General features: G+C 35.3%; 2 protein-coding genes across 2 annotated transcripts; one reads left to right on the forward strand and one right to left on the reverse strand.

Moving 5' to 3' along the window:
- Positions 1-599: 599 nt before the first annotated feature.
- Positions 600-14,067, reverse strand: LOC112576912 (transmembrane protein 189-like). The gene is made up of 5 exons (XM_025259775.1): positions 13,843-14,067; positions 12,078-12,197; positions 11,573-11,664; positions 7,667-7,885; positions 600-7,398 (listed from the first exon to the last, which is right to left on the reverse strand). Exons 1-5 carry the CDS (start codon positions 13,991-13,993, stop codon positions 7,138-7,140), a joined length of 843 nt encoding a protein of 280 aa, XP_025115560.1. The 5' UTR covers positions 13,994-14,067; the 3' UTR covers positions 600-7,137.
- A 159-nt stretch (positions 14,068-14,226) lies between these two features.
- On the forward strand, positions 14,227-18,351 carry LOC112576911 (mitochondrial ribosome-associated GTPase 2-like). The gene is made up of 6 exons (XM_025259774.1): positions 14,227-14,755; positions 15,398-15,545; positions 16,152-16,267; positions 16,718-16,939; positions 17,275-17,413; positions 17,962-18,351. The coding sequence occupies exons 1-6, from the start codon at positions 14,585-14,587 to the stop codon at positions 18,333-18,335; spliced, it is 1,170 nt and encodes a 389-aa protein (XP_025115559.1). The 5' UTR covers positions 14,227-14,584; the 3' UTR covers positions 18,336-18,351.
- Positions 18,352-18,384: the final 33 nt, after the last annotated feature.

The following is an 18,384-nucleotide window of genomic DNA, read 5'->3' on the forward strand; positions in this document are numbered from 1 at the left end:
GAACAACCTGTCTGTATGGATATAAATTTGCTGTATTATTATTATTGTGCTTTTTGTACTATTATTTTACACCCTTCCCTTAATAAGTGTATTTCATATTCATTGCCTGGTAATGTGAATCTTGGAGAGACTTGGTTCATCATTATTATTATTAATGTTTTGAGTTTTTCTTCTATAGTGGCGTAAGCTAATTTGGTTTGGCCATGACAACATTTTATCAAAGACTATATCCTTCAGTCTCTAACACCTCACTCCCCAAAACGACCTTTAAAGGTTATGGGACGACCTTTTTTTATATCCTTCAAGGTAGCTTGAAAGATGGTTGACGCTGTGTGGTATTCAGAGAAAGGTTAGGATTTTGATGTAAGGTTTTGATTTAGCAGAATGACTGAGCAAAGAAAATGCTTGGTTTTCAAGGTTTTGTAGTCAGTAACCATGTTGGATTGCTAGCACATGCATAGAACACAGGTCAACTGGAGACTTTTTGGGTAAACATAGACAACTAAAATATCTAATGAGCAGTATTAAGGGACATTGCATTTTCTTCTGCTAGATTTGGCCAGTACACATCACTCGCATTTAACTAGTCAAATTCTGTCTTGAAATACCAAGTATTTTATTTAACATGACATCTACATACACTGCAAATTATGCAAGTCTGTTACAAAAACACGTTCGACCTAGTTTGGTCAGAGCAAAGGCCACACATTATATTGGACAGGGAACACAAGATATCAAACATCAACCAGCAAGCAAACCAAACATGTCAATCTAAAAGGCAACTCTTCAAGCAACAATTCAGATGACCATTTACCAGGTAATATAGCTATATCTTAATCTTAAAAATCCATTTCTGTTTGGATGCTCCCATCACTTATTTTCTGCAGCTTGTATTTAGCATTCAACTGAAAAATGAAAGAAAAAATTTAACACACTTTTATATTCAAAATGAAGCAAAATTAATTTTTATTCTGTCTACTTTCAAATAAAAAAAATGTTCTTTCAGGTTAATTGAAACTGCTGACTATTCAGGAACCAGTCCATTAAATACAGTTCCAAGCACCCCAAGTCATGCAGAAAAATATACATCACAATATTGATGTATTACATAATTATTATCAGTCAAAATTGCCACTCTATGAACAGACGTGCACACAAATCTAATACGAAACACGTTCATATTGTAATAAACTATAACAATGACAATAAATTCATTTTTTTTCTGTTTACACTGTTGGCATCCATTGGCACTGATCTCATCTTCGGAATATTGACAATCAAGATAGGATTTCATACAAAAATAAAGCATTTCTCTTCTAGACATTATCTTATGTGATCAGAAATGTGATCCACAATAGTGGATTTCACTTGTGCCTGTCTTTCAGTTTTGCCCTTTTGTTCCTTTTTGCAGCAAGCATAAAAGTTGATTTTTTTTCCTACCCACACCCCCAATGCTCCCCTCCTCCATTACACCAATCAGCAAGCCATTTAAACTGTGCCAGAATCTACAAATTCACAAAAAAAATTTCTTTCATTTCCATTCTGTACATACGGATGTATGATGAGGTTCATAATATTGTAGGTAACATACAAAATATTGAAAGCATCTTAACATCTTAACAAGTACCACCTCAAGTCACAAAACAGCTCAGTACAGAATGCTTATCGACTTCTGAGGCAATTATGACAAGCAGTTCCAAATACAACAATGAAGGTCTCACAACAAAGTCAGGAACTTTTTAAGAAAATAAAGATTTTATAGAAAAGCTGGCATTCCTCACATGTCTATTAAAATCTGACATTTTACATCTTAGAAAATTTTAAAATATATTAACTGTTTAAATAAATTCCTAAACAATTATTTAGCACCCAGACTGATTTATTTGTGTGACAATTTTAAGTGGTTAGGTGGAAGGGCTGTCAATGCTTAAGTATTCAGTTTCTGTCCATCTGCAAGATGTGTTTTTTTCAGTTGTACATATTCAAGTAAGCTGTAAAAAAAGAGTTAAAAATCAAAAGCATGAAAATGCTACCATAAAATGTTGGAAAGAAAAATAAATATTCTTTGGCATTCCCCCTATTTTTTTATGGCAATATGGCTTTGATATTTATTGAACTCCATCCTTAGGTGAAGAAACTGGCACAAAGTAAAAAAAGTGAAATCACAGCAATGGTCCTTAAGATTTTATTTAACATATTTATCAGCGAAAATGCTTTTCTTCCAAAAATTTATTACACAGCAGACATTCTTACAGCTGATGTATTATTTTATAAATGCCTATTATAAATATCCTGTAGTGTGAAAAGCAGATCTGTGATGACGGATGTTTATTATTTTGATTACTAGATATGCAAATGCCAAGCATATTTTATTTCATTCAAGTGTTGGAAGAGTGACATTTAAAATCTCAATACAACTCACGACTGAAGAAAATTGCACCCTTTTACCAACTGAAAATATGGCACTATGTAGCAGCTATATAACTTAACATTCAAAGAACACTAAAATGTGGCTTGAAAAAGTTTAGGTCACTGACTATAGTCCACTCTTGCCAAGCTCAGCTGAAATTCTGCATCAAATATTCATCATTTTATTCATTTAGTACTTAAAAACATTTTCTCTGCTTTGTAATACCATGAGAAAAAGACGAGAAATGCTTCTTTGTTGATTTACAACAAAATATTGTTTAATTCGTTACATTTTTTTCGCTCATCCCTATAGTGGGCATAGTTTTTGATCATATATTTTTGAGTAACTCTTCAACATTTAATTCAAATATGCAAAAAAAAAAAAGAAGCTATTTTCAATTTAAAATCCATCAGTTTACTTTTTAAAAGAATTGTTTTGCATTACTGAAACATCCTTATTAAGAATAACTGGACCTATAACTTTAGTTTATATTACAAAGATATTAAAAAATAATGACAATAAAAGACAAAACATAAGAGCAACATATTTGTTCTTTAGAAATGGCAAGCACAGAAAACAGTCTCTAGGTACTTTACAGGCTTCATCAAAAACACAAGTGACAAGTCAAAAATTAGTTCAAATGCATGTGCAGATGTCTGTATGCCCATGAATATACATTTCTATGATGCTGGTTACACTCATGTAATGTGCTCTGGTGAATGGAATGCATTTGTTCTATGGATGCCAGAAATAAGCACTGTATTCTCCCACAGGGGTCATCGCTTAGCCACACTTGCTGCTATACCTACTGTTCTAGCCTCCACCCTCCTTTCCTGGGGCTTGATTTTTTGATGCACCTTTGTCAACATTTGTGACATCATTTATATAAAGAATACTTCTTTCAAACATTTCAAAATTTGCACCAAAATGCAACAGCTTAATAGAAGTTAATGATGCTGATTGTAGTACTCTACTTTTTCTTCACGTTTTCCCAGTTTCACCTTTGATTGTCCTGTTTGCTGAAGAAAGCCATCAATTTACATTGGACATGGTGCCGGCAACAGAGGAATAGAGCATCTGTATTATTCTAATATCTCATCCTTGCTATATAAATAAAGCAGCCATAGTGGATGAAGCTGAGTTCAATGTCATTTCTGATTCCTTACTGTGGTCATTAGAAGCAGGGTTCTCAGAATTCCAAGTTATTACTAGCAAGCATACAGAAGTTTTGGGGAAAATATGCAATTGTGATGTGTAATATCAGGACACAATTCTTAAGGCTTTCTTTGTAAAGCACTCTTACTGGACAGCTCTGGTAATGGATAAGGTAGCATAGCTTAAAATGTAACCATCAAGAGTGCTCCTTCACGCTGGTGAAATGTGCAAATAAAGAAAAAATTCTAGGAGTCACACTTCACACTTTCACTTATAAGCTCTCAGTACTGAATAGAAAATGTACACCAACTTAAACCTATTATTTTAACCAAGACGGACCATAAAAATCAGTTTGCTTCACCGATTTCCTGCAACCATTTCCACTGCAGTCACTCCTTTTCTATTACCTCTCTTGGGTTTACTTTTGAGACAGAAGTCTTTATACATGCACAATGTAGCCTTACACTTACTCCTCCTAAATTTATTTTCCCTTGGACTTTTTTTTTTACTGGCTACAACATTTTTCCTGATTCTTTATTCAATCACTTACAATCAAAACAATGTAATGAATTTTGATGAAAAGAGAAAGGAGTGTGATACTCTGTCTGACCAGGAATGTAAGGGGAGGTTAAGTCTAGACTTGGCACTGCAGTAATCATACCTGCTACCTGAGAACAAGAATAAACATTTTTAATACACCAATCTGAAGCAAAAAAAAAAAAAGCATGGCTATTCGGTGATCTTCACTGCTCCTTACACCTGCTGAAAACTGTAAAAAGGCCTGGTAGACAGCGAGCAAGTGCGAAACAGTTCTGTGTAAATCAGTGCCATGACATAATATATATAGGTCTTTATGAAACTGTGGTGGTCGTATCCAGTCTGTGAGAAATGTGCCCATTTAAAAACAGCAGTGATGCACTAAGCAAAAAGGCACAGGATATAAAACAATGGACAATGAACTGCTCAAAGCAGCTTTATTCAGTTTTATTAATTATTTACCTCCCAATTCTTTTCCCCTTCAGCTGTACAATGTAAAAGAATAAAATAACAATCACAGTTTCGTTTCATAGGTTTAAAAGGACAGAAGTACAGGAATTCCACTAAGAAACAAAAACAAAAACAAAAAAAAACAAAAAAATGCCATTTTTACTGACTTCACACTTGCAGCATATTTAAATTATATAGATAATTTTAGGTTATCAGTTCTAACATAATCTGGTACCAATGTTCTGGACTGCATTTTATCTCAGTTTAGAAAAGAAAATGTACTGAAATTTAAAGCAAGTAGCTAAAAAATGTTTTTTTATGGGTGACTATTAACATGATAAAATGTATAGATCTGTTCTGAAGACATATCTCTTAACATGCCATATTATTAATCATTATTAGGAATTTAGAGTTGTTGAACGTAAATATTTGAAATCACGTTCCATTGTTATTTTAAAACGCTCACTTATGTTTGGCATTAATGTTTTATACAAAATAATCGCTTATATACATATCCAAGAATATCACACTTCAACAATACTGCATTTACCTCCAAAGTTTTGCTAAAGAAGAATTAAGGAACCATAAAAAGATGGATGATTTTATTCTTTAAGTATTGCTGGTTGAATTCCAAAACATCGTCTACTATTTTTCTGACATAATTCTATGTGACTCGGTTCTCAAAGGTCTGAAATACTTAATTATAAAACTGACAGCATGTCTCAACAAGTATCAAAAGGTAACTAAAAAAATTAGATGATTATTATCAAACCATTTTTTTTAACCTATGTGCAGAAATGAAATAAACTAATTGTGTAAAGCGAACAGTTTTCTGATGACCAAATAAAAAGTTTGGCTTCAGTATGCAAGGTTATTTACAGAAACCAACAGTATATGCTTTTGAATTTTTGCATTTAAAAAAAGATAAACATGATGTACAGCAAACTGTACAAGTAATGAGGGTTTTCTTTATGATAAAAAAAAAATTCTGATAAAAGGTTTTAATTAAAAGTCCCTTAAAGAGTCGATGTTGGTTACATAATAGAATGTCATAACTGAAACTAATGGTCAGCTCTAGATGTTTGAAAAAGTCCACTAAATGTTCCTGTTTTAATCCAAAGAAGCCAAGCATATAAAGCTTCATGGGCACTCATGTTCAAGGTTATATTATAAACACATCATGCATAGTACAAATCTTTTATTGATACCCTTGTCCATTTTTAGATCATGCATTTTAGCCCTTAATGCTGCATATAAAATACAATTATTTCATTTTAATTATTTCATATAATAGTTGCTTCTTCTTTGGAGTGGTTTTACCCCATCATCCTGGTGAATTATGCTTTTAGATTATCTAAAAAAGGAAGGATGAAGTATTGTTAAAATGAAGGAATTCGACCAGGGTAGCCAAAAAGTAGAGGGATATATCTATGTTATTAATATGGATTCCCAAGCCTACACACACACACTTTTATATACATATAAATAAATTGAAGTGAGTGTACATTCTTGTACACAAGACTACACAGAGCTTCTGCTAATGCAAAAAATTGTGTACAGTACACATTAAAAGTTCAGAGGACCCCTTCAATTTTCGTCAATGGGGTCCCAGGGGACCCCTTCAAATTTGGGCGAAGAACCGATACAAAATTAGGTAAGTGTCGTGTCTGACATCGTAGTCCAATCTATTATTGTTGTCTGCTACAAGGTGAGAGTAACTTCCTTAACACTGAATTTTTTCCCTTACCAGAAAGAGTTCCAAAACCTATTTCCAAGATGTCGTTGACATTATGGTTAAAATCATCGTCTCAGAAACGGAAAGAAAGTGAGGGTGAAGACAAACAGCAAGATAATGAAGATCATGAACCCACATCATCATGCCCTGTTCCATTTAGTACCTGTGATGACAACCCACCCAAAAAGAAAAAAGTGAGAGCCTACAAAACTGTGTGGGAGAAAGAGTTTTCATGGCTACAGTTTGATGAGTCGTCACGTCATGAAGTGTTCCGTGTGTCTAAAAACTCGGCAGAAAAATGCTTCCGTCACTGGCTGTACCAATTTTCAAAGATACGTACTAACAAGATATGAGTCGACTGTCGATTTGTTGATTTTGTTGATATTTTTTCACATTGTAAAGGGACCCCTTAGAGTTAGCCTGGGACCCCATAGAAATCCGAAGAAAGGGTCCCTGGGACCCCAAAGAATTTAGCCTTAGCAGAAGCCCTGCTACATATAGTACTCACTGCTTATGCATGAATATATACATGACCTATCAAAGTCTGGAGGTCAAAGCTTTTCAGGGTATGTGATGGATTGAAAAATACTCTCCCATCCTTCCCTAGTTTATGTCTCTTGGTACAATACATTTCTGCCGCCACTATAGGCCTATGTAACACATCTGTAAGTCAGCTTATATAACCTGAGTAGGTTGACAAAATAAATCTTTATCTCATTTTAAAAATTTGCTCCACAGATAAAATAAAAATCAGCCAGAAACAAATGAAAAAACATTCATTCTAAAAAGCAAACAATGAATTTTTCGAAAGTCTCACAAACTGCCAACATCCCAAACAAAGGAGCACACATCAGTGGGTCTTAGTGGCCCATTTGAGGTCATCAGAGCGAGGCTTGCTGCCAGTGACTGCCTCAATCACAGCCTCTAGACGAGACCAGAAGCCAATGCACTCTAAAGGGTAGTTTAACCAACCAGTTGTGATGCAATAATAGGTCTCATGAGGGGCTACATGGTGGATACGGTGGTGTTTGCGAGGCAAAATGACATGACAGTCCTGCAGTAATGTAATATACCAAGGCAGTCCAAAGTAGGTGTGTGACCACTTGTGGCACTAGACACAAGAGGATACAAGAAAACAGATGTACATGTGGCAATTATATAATTGAAATACTTTTTTAATCTGGAATTTTTCTCATCAAAAAATGCTGTTCTTTAATAGCTCTACAGCTGAATTAACTTATGTGCTTCTTACTCCAATGTCAAGAAAATGATTTTTTATAATTTAATCTTATGCTACACATAAAAAAGTTAATTAATAATAATGGTGACTAACTAACTGAAAATAACACTTGTCTTTCTGGACAGCAAAATTCACTAACCTGATTCGTTACACTGACAAAGATAGCCAGAAGGAAGACAAAGCACTGCCAGTTGTATTCAGCTTGAATCTGTTGTGGTGTCAGGGTGACAAAGTGGTATGCCATGTTTGCCAGGAAGGGTATAGTGACAGCAAAATTGTCTCCATTAGTCTCCACAAAGTCATGCCGTGTGATGGCAGTAGGGTCTATATGATGTTCTCGGAAAGGACGAATAAAGGCCTGCCAAAAAATAAAAAGTCAACAGGACTGGTGCACAAAAACAGACTGAATGATTCCTAACTTACAGATGTAGTTGATGATATTGAATTAGGGAACCAAGTCTCTTGCTTGCTTTTATTAAAGTAAAGTAGCATTACTGCACCTGAGAATGCACCATTGTGTGATACCATAATTTCAAGATACAAGTTCATTTTCTGTTAAAGATCAGAAAACTGTAGTGTCCATAAAAGGCTTTAAGAGAAAGAATTAAAGAACCAGAACTGATCACTCTATTCTAGCTCAGATGAAATGGTACAAAATTCAAACAGCTAAATCATGACTGTATCAGTACCCTTTGTTCACCACACATGGCCTTAACATTCCAGGATTACTTTCGCTTTTGCTATAAAGTAATAGAAATATAATAATATAAATAAAAATAATAGTAACAGAAAAGCGTAACATTGCAGCAGCTCACCAATAATTAGTCCTCACCTGGCACCCAGTTCTCAAAAGTGGCTCCTTGAAGCTGTTTGCATGTAACAGCAGCCACACCCAGGCTGACAAAACCTAATGAGGGTCACCATCAGGTCTAAAACTTTTGGGCTTGTCTACCCCTACACATGCGTACTGGTTCTAGTGCAACAGGCGGATGAAACACAGAAAGGTTTAACAGATATGATGGTAGTTCGAGTAGACATTGTGGAATGCTGACACTGTGAGGTCCTGGACATTGTTTGCTTATTCTTTGATTTGGGGCAGTTAAGATGTTAGAGAACATCCTGGGTGATTGGGCCTTTTCAGGAAAGTGCTGCTTGCCTGTGCATGAGGGAGAGGGTTAGAAAATATAGCCCAAACACTGCTTGCCCCTCAATCTCTGGCCAGTATGCAATGGCTGGCATATCATTCCCACATGTGGTCACTCAATTATGAACAAAAAAAACCCAACCCATAAATGAAACTCATCTGTGGAGCATGCAATGTCTATATTCTGCCTTAACACCAGAATTAGCAGGGTGTACTTGAGAGGCACAGTATGGGGAAAATAAACAGCAATGAATTGCTACTTCTTAGCAAGTATGCAGAAACATGGCCTGTGCATGACTAACAAATATAAAACCACCCTAAAACTTTACACCGGCACATGATTGATTTTGTGGTCATACACCAATGCCATCTGGCAGATGTAAGGATCACTCATATAATGCAAGGAGCAGAATGCTGGACAGATTGCAGACTAATCAGTCTTCAATTTGTATATCCTCACTAGAACTGCAGGACGCCAAAATTTGTGAGGGTGCGTAGAAAATGTATTTTCAACTTTTAGCGGAGTTTGTTTAGAGTTTAGACCACCAACAGTGCTCTGGTCAAGTTGCCTCTGCCCCAGCTAATGACCTGACAGGATAGTCAAGGCGGGACCCATAAATCTGACCAGTGACGCGGGGTAGAATAATTTAGTACCTGTGAACTTCCCCACATGTAGGAAAAGGTGACTCATCCTCTGACTACAGTGAATCATTACTTTCCGAATCTGCATGCTTGCGAACGGAGGTCCATCTCGTGGAGACGTTAAGTTATAAAAAGCAAAACTTGGGGAGATCAAGGTGGATGTGAGTATAGCTTCCCAAAGGAAGGTGGATTAAATATATACATGTACGAACTGGAAGTTTATGTATGCAATGAATGATATTTGTGACCTGTGAATGATACACGCGGACTGGATTATAATTGTGAACTGTGAATGTTGTGTGAGGTGGGCGACACCGGAGTAAGCTAAGTAACCAAGTAACTATAGCTTGCCACATTTTGTTGAGATAACTGATGTTTATGTATATATGATTTATGTCTTCTTTTACTTAATTATATTTTCTTTTTTATATATATCTACTTTCTTGATGGTGTGAATGCACGTGTGTGCTGTAACAAAGTAATTGAGTGTTGTAATTAGGTGTGGTCGAATGCTGGTCAGATTGATTATCCATTGCGCGACAGGAAAAACCAATCCTTTACAACGGGACAGCCGGCCAACCTTTACAGGGTGTCATTGGAACTTTGACACAGCAAAACTGATGAATCTATCTTGTCTCCTTTGCTTTCAAAAGGCATTAGAGAGGACATTTCCCAAAGACATGTCCCTCATGGTATCCAATTCAGACAAAAGGACAGTGTTCACAAATGCAGTCACAGCTATTGCCAAGGAGGATGGCTAGTTGTTAGAGTTTTATGTTGTGCCAGTAACTAAGGCAAGAGATAATTATATTACATTGAAAGAATGAAAAAGAAGACCTCCAAAGTGATACAATAACAACAGAACTAACAATATAAACCAAAAAAAAAATAAAAAAATAAAAATACATAAAAGCAATGTGTTAAAAAAAGTGTGTTGTGATCTATCTTTAAACCAGAGGCTGTAAATAAAAATTAAAAATCTTGAAACTGGTGGTAAAATCCTATCCATCTTTTAAAAGGAAAAAATAGCTGCCAGTGGAGTGGACTTGAGCAAGAAAAACAAAGAGTGAGCTGTAGAAACCTGCTGGTTGACAATTTGGATGCCTGGACAAGTGATTCTTCTTCTTCTTACTATTCTCCCCTAGTGGAGCAAAGGGCTGCAACTACACCATGCCATCGGATCTGATTCTGGGCCTCTCTTTCCAGCTGGGACCATGTCATGTCAGCTACCTCTACCTCACTGTGGACCGTTTTCCTCCATGTCTGTCTGGAGCCTTCCCTGTGCCTCCCCAGAGCTTGTCTTGTTAAAGGACAAGTGATTATAACATGTAAAATAGTAAAGTGTCCCTGACACCAGGGACAAACTGGTGGAATTTCACCTTATAAAAAGCAGGAATGCATGGCATAAAAGGGTCCCATCCTAAGTCTACTAAGTACTACCTTCTTCCACCATGGCCTGGAGGTGGGCATTCAGAAAGACAGGAAGGATGCATTGCCAAGGAGTAGCTAGGAGCCAAATGCCAGACATATGCTGACTGGTTTGATGAAAATTACTTCTACTTGAAATCTGATGGGATGCACAAACAAAAAAAAAAAAAAAAAAAGAAAGAGAATAAGTCACAAAATGATCTACTGCCCACGTCAGAGGACAAAGAACACATTCAAAAACCTGCAGGCAAAGGTGCAAAAGAAGAAGAGAGAAATGCAGGACTGGCACCAAGCTGATACCAAGAACACAAGGCAGCTCTTCAATCCCCTAAAGCACGTCTATGATCCATCCAACCAAACATCTACCCACATGCAAAACCTTCACTACATTCATGGTATTTGATGGCAAAACAATAACCTTGGAAGTTTTGGAGACAAATCCAAATGAGTTACACAAATCCTTCTCGTCTTTGTACATGAAGGATAACCAACAACTGAGATAATCAATATACTGTTTATAGTCTCTATAGCTATCATTTCGTCACTATCAGATGATCAAAAGGGGTCAGAATTATGTATTAATTACTCTAGGTGCAGTTACTTACATTTTGTTATACATCAACCAGGAAAGAGTACAGTGAAGTTTCCAGCATCAGGGTATAAAAATGATTCATGCACTCTGACAGACAAGGGGGTAAAACTAAAAAGAAAAAAAAATAGTGGGAAGGAAAATAAACAAGTATGAAATGACAGAACAGAAGAAACCATTTTAAAAAATGCTCATGGAACGAAATATGCAATGTAGGTTAAATTGCACAAAAAAATTCTAACCTTTCCTACTATGGGAAGCTCCACACTACCCCAAGTATCAGCAGCCCAGTGAACCACACCACTGCAAAAGTCAGCTGTGATGATGCCCAGACCTGGTGCAGAAGGGGAAAAAATACTGGTGAAGGTAACAAGCAAGTGCTGATGGATAGAGTTTGTGCAAAAAAGACCTTATTAACTTGAAACCATGCGCAAATCTGTTTTTATATTTGGTGGCAAACAATAAAATTTAATAAATAATATTTTGAGTGCTATACAACCTAAAACCTGATAGGTGAGATAAATACTGCTGAGCAATAAATGCTACAATGTCTTATTGGGTTCCCCATATGCAATTATAATTTTTGAAGTGGCAGAACAACCAACCAAATTAAAGGATTAAAAATAAACTTTTGTGTGCATATGAGCCAATATAATAAAATAATACAATATAACAGTGCGTATATAAAAACAAATTAAAAAGAACTTGCACTATAGAAGCAGAAAAAATTAATCTTGACTAAAATACCTGCACAAATAATGATGTAGTGAAGGTTGGATGGGTCAAAATGCCAGCATAACTGCCCTAGGTTAAATACCATCAATCCAAGGCTGATAACAAGGCACACAATTTCTTGAATTCTTTTCCCTGAAATTACCAGGAAAAACACAGGCTTCTTCGTTAAAGTGAAAAAACACAATATTTCTCTATATAAGTGAATTATTTTGTAGATATATATTATATGCCCTGACTCAGTAAGCCACCAACAATTCACCATTTATTGATCTATGATAATTTTACTTTTACTAACTGATATATTAGTATATACAAATGTGTAAAAATCCGTTTAATGACAACATTAACTGCTTTCTTTTCTTTTAGCAGTGTGTTTTGAGAGTATTATTTATATCAGTTTCTTTGCAAACAACAGAATGAGCTTTGTTATTTTTTTGTCACTTCTTTTACTTGTCTATCAGTAGTAGATTTAAATGCATGATAATGATGAATAATTGAATGTGTGTGTGTTAAATTATCTCCATTATGAGTCGTAAATTACATGTGATTTGGAAATAATCAAGACACCTCTAATAAGTCCGGAAATAGGGATGTGAAGGGGTGGTAGCAAAAAAGCAAGTGACATCCCTTTGTTGCCTTGAGGAGGCCAGCACTCTGTGTTTTTCTGCATTCATAAGTTTTTATTTCTATGCCATTTTTTGATATGTGCTTCTTGCTGGGATCCTTGTCGTTGTGCTGGATGGCTTTCTTTATGTGGGACAATTTATTTGGTGATCTATGGCTTTCAGCTTTCCCATTGATGGCCTGTCTCATCTAACTCTTTTTCTTGTTTGTTCAAGTTGTCAGTAAAATGGACCTTTAACCTGTGCCAGTCACGTGTTTTGGTATTTCATTTTAATGCAATGTAGTCTGTTAATTCTCTTATCCTGGTGACCTCAGGTGTGATTTAAAGATAAGAATTTCTCAAATATTGATTAATTTATTTTTTCTTTCATTACAACTGAAATAATAGATTGCACGAGTGGCAGATCTCATCTAACTAAATATCTTGGAATATTAACAAAGTGACATCTGGCTAAACAACAAATCTTGACTTCCATTAACCTCTCTCTTCACAGAGTGATCCACAGGATTGTGTGGGAGGATTGGGATTTTGTGCAAAGTGCGAAGAACATTAGAAATATGTACCATTAAAATCCTTTATTAGTATCTATTAAACTATAGATTCTAAAAAAGAAAAAGAATTGCTGAATCAGTTTTACATAAAAATTAATAAAAGAGTAACTCTCTCCCTACAACTTTATTACTCTTCGATCCTCGGAGTAAAACATAACGGATCAAATCAGGTCGTTTATTTTATATGCTAAGCTAGTGTGCTATGGAACTTGGAAGAGGATCTGAAAACATGTTTGCAAAACGTGATTTATCAAAACTAAACAATGGAAGACATTATACATTATACATAAATGATTACATTTTACATTTTTATTAAGCAAAAGGCATAAGCTAATAACAGGCTGTATCCAGTCAGCAACTAAACAAACATCAGTATCTTGGTAAACATCGTGGACCAAACCAAGGAAATGCTTCATTAAAACGAAATCGATTTTCTTGATGTAAAACGCATTTCAGATAATCATTTAAAAGATTTATATTCCCTTAGCGTATATTTTAACCGTCGTAATTAAAATCTATACCATTTTATCTCAGATACGATATTGTATAGAAAGAGTGATTTCTGTAATAACTATCATCACGAAGATATCAACTTGCTTACCAAACGTATATTGGCTAGCCAGTTCTTTAGCTCCTGCATGTTGTGGTCCCCATCTTGGTTTACCTTCTCCCTCACTAAACTGAATGTTGCTGTTGGGATCATCCTCTGTCATAGAATTGTGTAATATATCAGCTTCTGACTTGACAACCATTGTTGAGTGTTATCCCGTGCAGCCGGTGGAGACCAAACCCTCTCACCTGATGTGCTTACTCTTACTGTGGAAGTCACATTTGATTAGTCAAAAGAGAAGACAAACAAAACATCAGTAGAAATTATACATAATTAACCATAAATTAAAGAAGAATAATACTATTCGATTTTACAGTATTGTTGCATTGTGGCCAGGAAAATCTTTAATAAATAATTTTGTAGTGCGTTTCTATTCTCATCGTCCTTGACATCATTTCTAACTCCGCTTTTTGTGGTGTGACTTTCGCTTTTCTTGTTGCATTAGTATTTTAGCAACAAGATCCTGTTGACTGTCCAAAGCTTCACGCAGTATATATTTTTATCTATATAGAATTATACTTTTAGTTTTAAATTGACTCGGTGTGAGATGTGGTATAAGGCCTAAACCGACGAAACGAACGATTGTTGTGTTGTCTATCAAGGTGTTATTCTTGCCTTCATAGCCAAGTTTTCATGTTGCAGTTTGAGTATTACCATCCTTCACGATGCAGAAATAGCAAGTGTATGTAACTAACAAAGTCAAAAACCTTATTAGCTATAGCTAAATAGTAGTATGGCACCAATGTCTTTGTTTTCAATGCAAGTGATAAGACAGGTTCATAGTGTAAAGCTGTGGCTAAAGATGAAGCCTATGCCAAGACCACCATGGCTGGCAATATACAGAAATTGCAGCTCCATTCACAAGGTCCTCAAACCGAAGAAACCCAAAGGACAAACCCACAAGGTATAATCACAGGAGACATAGTTTAGGAGGCAAACATTTAATGATGGATACTTAAGCTCAAGAATCTTGAAGATTTCCAGCAGATATGTTTCAAACACTTGCTATAGCTACCTCATAAATGTATATGAAGTTTGGATATAATAATTTTTTAAAATTATGTTTTTCTTTAATCTATATCGTATATAGAAAAAGCTAAGAATGGTTCCACTACAGAGGTTAAATTTCATTAAAGCAATAAACATTTCTGTATAGTTATTTTATTATGGGTGATTATATATAAATTGACATTAGGAAAACAAAAATTAACTTTACATTTTTGTAACAGCATAATAAATGCTAGATTTTCTGTTACCTAGTTAGCAACGTTGAGCTTAATTAAATTAACCTTTGAGTGTCATTCCTGTCTTATAAAGAGAATAGTTGCTTGCATGCCCCTTCTGTTCATTTTGTGCAGATATGGAAAGAAAAGTGTTGTAGAAAAAGAAAGCACACTCTAACTAGTTTTGTCTATTTAGGTGATTTGTACTTTTTCTTTATGAGATCTTAACTCTTCCAATAGTGTAACTGCAGCTAAAATCTTTTGTTATACTGCACTTTAAAGTAGTAGAACATTTGAAGTTAAAAACATTTTCTGACTTGCAGGTTAAGCATTTTGTGGACTATAAGAATGTGGTGGTTAAAGCAGGCTCTGGTGGTGATGGCTGCATGTCATTTGCACGAGAACCTTGCAAAGAATGGGCTGGACCAGATGGTGGTGACGGTGGAAATGGTGGACATGTTATATTTCAAGGTACACAAGTACTAGCTAATTCTTTTATCTTATAATATGCATTTCTAGGTTACCTAATTTGTTCTTTTTTGAATCATCTTAGTTGTTGATAATACATTTCAGGCACTTTATACATGGCATTTTGATAGTGATCACCCTAATGAGGCAGAATCTACTTTTTGTTGTAATAATAGATTATAATGACTGCATTTGTATACCTTTGAACATTAATATTTATTGAAAAGTTATATGCATTGATATTGCTATTGGTTTATCACTTTTTAAATGAATTACCTTCTCTGCATTTTTTATGTGAGTGAAATGTTTATCAAAGTTTGAGGCTGACTCTTTGAAGCCTTTCTTTTTGTCAGAGGGAGAGGTCACTCATAAATATGAATTTACACTTTGTAGAAAAATCTCATGCATGGCATTGCTATGATAAAGAATCATCAGAAAACTCAGAAAAGAGTGCTTTATTTCTTGGGGAAAAGAATATTTGTTCAGAATCTGCATCGTGTATAAATGATTTTTAAATATGCTAGGCCTGTGGCATATTTTCATCCATTCTTAATGTGGTATAATGACTGATAAATTACATTGGGTGTATGCATCTTCTTCTTTGATTAGCCAGTACAAACTGCAAATCCCTTGCTCACTTCAAGTCAGTGATCAACGGTGAGAATGGAATTAAAGGAGGGCCCAAATGCTGTCATGGCAGAAATGCAGAGCACACATATTTGGAGGTAAGGTTTACTTCTGTTGATGTTTTGTGATATTTTTTTTGTGTTTCTTACCCATAATTTTTGTGAAGCATTCTGAAACCTTTCATATTCATTCAGTCATTATCATAAAGGTCGGGTAAAAAGGTAAACAACCTTGTCTTAAAGTTTAAGTTCAGTGGATGCCATCAAACTTAATAAAATAGTCAGGTGAGATCAGCTTGAGGAAGCTTTACCTCTAAGAGTGCATGTGTTCATGAACCTCTTTGTCTAATAGGTACTGCATAAGCTACCATACTTTGATGGTTAACTTGAAAAGAATCAAATAAATATCCATCTTTTCAATTCATATCTTGTGCATGATGAAAAAGAATATTGCATTTTAAATTTGGTCAATATTATTCAAATTTTCCCATTATTTCTTGCATTTTTGCTCTGTTGTATAAATTTGTTTTAATAAGGCATGCTCTGCAGGTTCCTATAGGCACCATTGTGAAAACAGACTCTGGAACTATTATTGGTGACCTTGAAAAACAGGGTCAGATCTGCATTGTGGCACGTGGTGGTGCTGGAGGGAAAGGCAACCATTTCTTTTTGTCAAATGAGGAACGTGCACCAACAAAAGCAGAGGAGGGTGCACAAGGTCAGCTCCTGAGGTTAAAGATCGAGCTTCGCACTATGGCACATGCTGGTTTGGTGAGTCCTGTTACTTGTAGCAATTTATTTTTGAAACTTTACACATACATTCTTTGGGACCCATTAATTTTTCTTTCCATTTTCACCTTGTCATAAAATTAATACCATCTAATTATATCTAGCTTCAGCAGTCACAAGACAGGAAGGTTGGTGTTGCCCATTGTAATTTTCTTTGCTGCAAAGCCTTCTCTTTGTCAGAGCTTTAAAACCTAGGCACGTGTAATTTAAAAACCATTGTTACTTTGATGGAAACAACAGCATAAATGAAATATGAAATTTATAAAAGGAAAGTGGCAGAAGACCTTATGGCCATTAACTGGTTTTTTTTTTTAAAGATTGGGTTTCCAAATGCTGGTAAATCCACTTTGCTTCGAGCTATCTCAAGAGCACGTCCAAAGGTTGCAGCATATCCATTCACCACTCTCAATCCACATGTTGGCATTGTTGAGTATGATGATTATGAACAAGTTTCTGGTAAGTTTAATAACAGTCGTTAGAGATGAGTGTTTCACTATTTCTAAGTTTCTGTCAGTTTCACAATTGTATCAAAGTTTTCCGTAATTTCATTTTCAGTTTTTTCTAATTCTAATTTTTTAGGAATAATAGGAGTAAAGATAATACACTCATAGCTCTGGTCCACTGATCTGCATTCACATTGTAGCCATAGGGCTATGATTTAGGTAACTAGAAAAAAAAAAATCGAACTGTTCAGTTTTTTAGGATTGAGTCATAGGTTTATGTTTTGGAGAGTAAATTTTATTAATTTTTTTTAACAATAATAACCATGCTAAAACACTTAATATTTATTTTGAAACCGAAAAAAATCATTTCTGTTTTAAAATCTCTTTTGCTCTTCTGAGCATAGTTTGTTATAAGGTTACTTTTGTAGCTTTAGGACAGTTGTCTTAAATGACATATAGAAAAACAATTTTTTTTAATGGATTTAACAGGCAGAATGAAGATAAAAAATTACTGTGTACATTTTAAGTTTGATTAAGAAATGTTTACTTCTTGCTGTTCAGTTGCTGACATTCCTGGACTGATCAAAGGTGCTCACATGAACTATGGTCTAGGTATCTCTTTTCTTCGGCACATTCAGCGGTGTGCCTGCCTACTGTATGTTCTTGACCTGGCTGCAGAAGAGCCTTGGGTACAACTGGAAGATCTAAAATTTGAACTTGAGCAGTATGAGACTGGCCTGTCTGAAAGGCCTCATGTTATTGTTGGCAACAAAGCTGACTTACCTGGAGCAGAAGAAAAGGTGATGGAATTACGTAAAAATGTTCAGCTGCCTGTGATCGCTATTTCTGCTAAATACCGAAGGGGCATGGAGCCATTGTTGGACTACTTGTACATGATGTATAATCAACATGTGAAGAAAAGTATTTCACATTAAAGATATTTGATGTTTTCTTCAGCATTTTGCATGAAACATGTGATGTTAT

Source organism: Pomacea canaliculata, linkage group LG12 (assembly GCF_003073045.1).
Source record: "Pomacea canaliculata isolate SZHN2017 linkage group LG12, ASM307304v1, whole genome shotgun sequence".
NCBI lineage: Eukaryota > Metazoa > Mollusca > Gastropoda > Architaenioglossa > Ampullariidae > Pomacea > Pomacea canaliculata.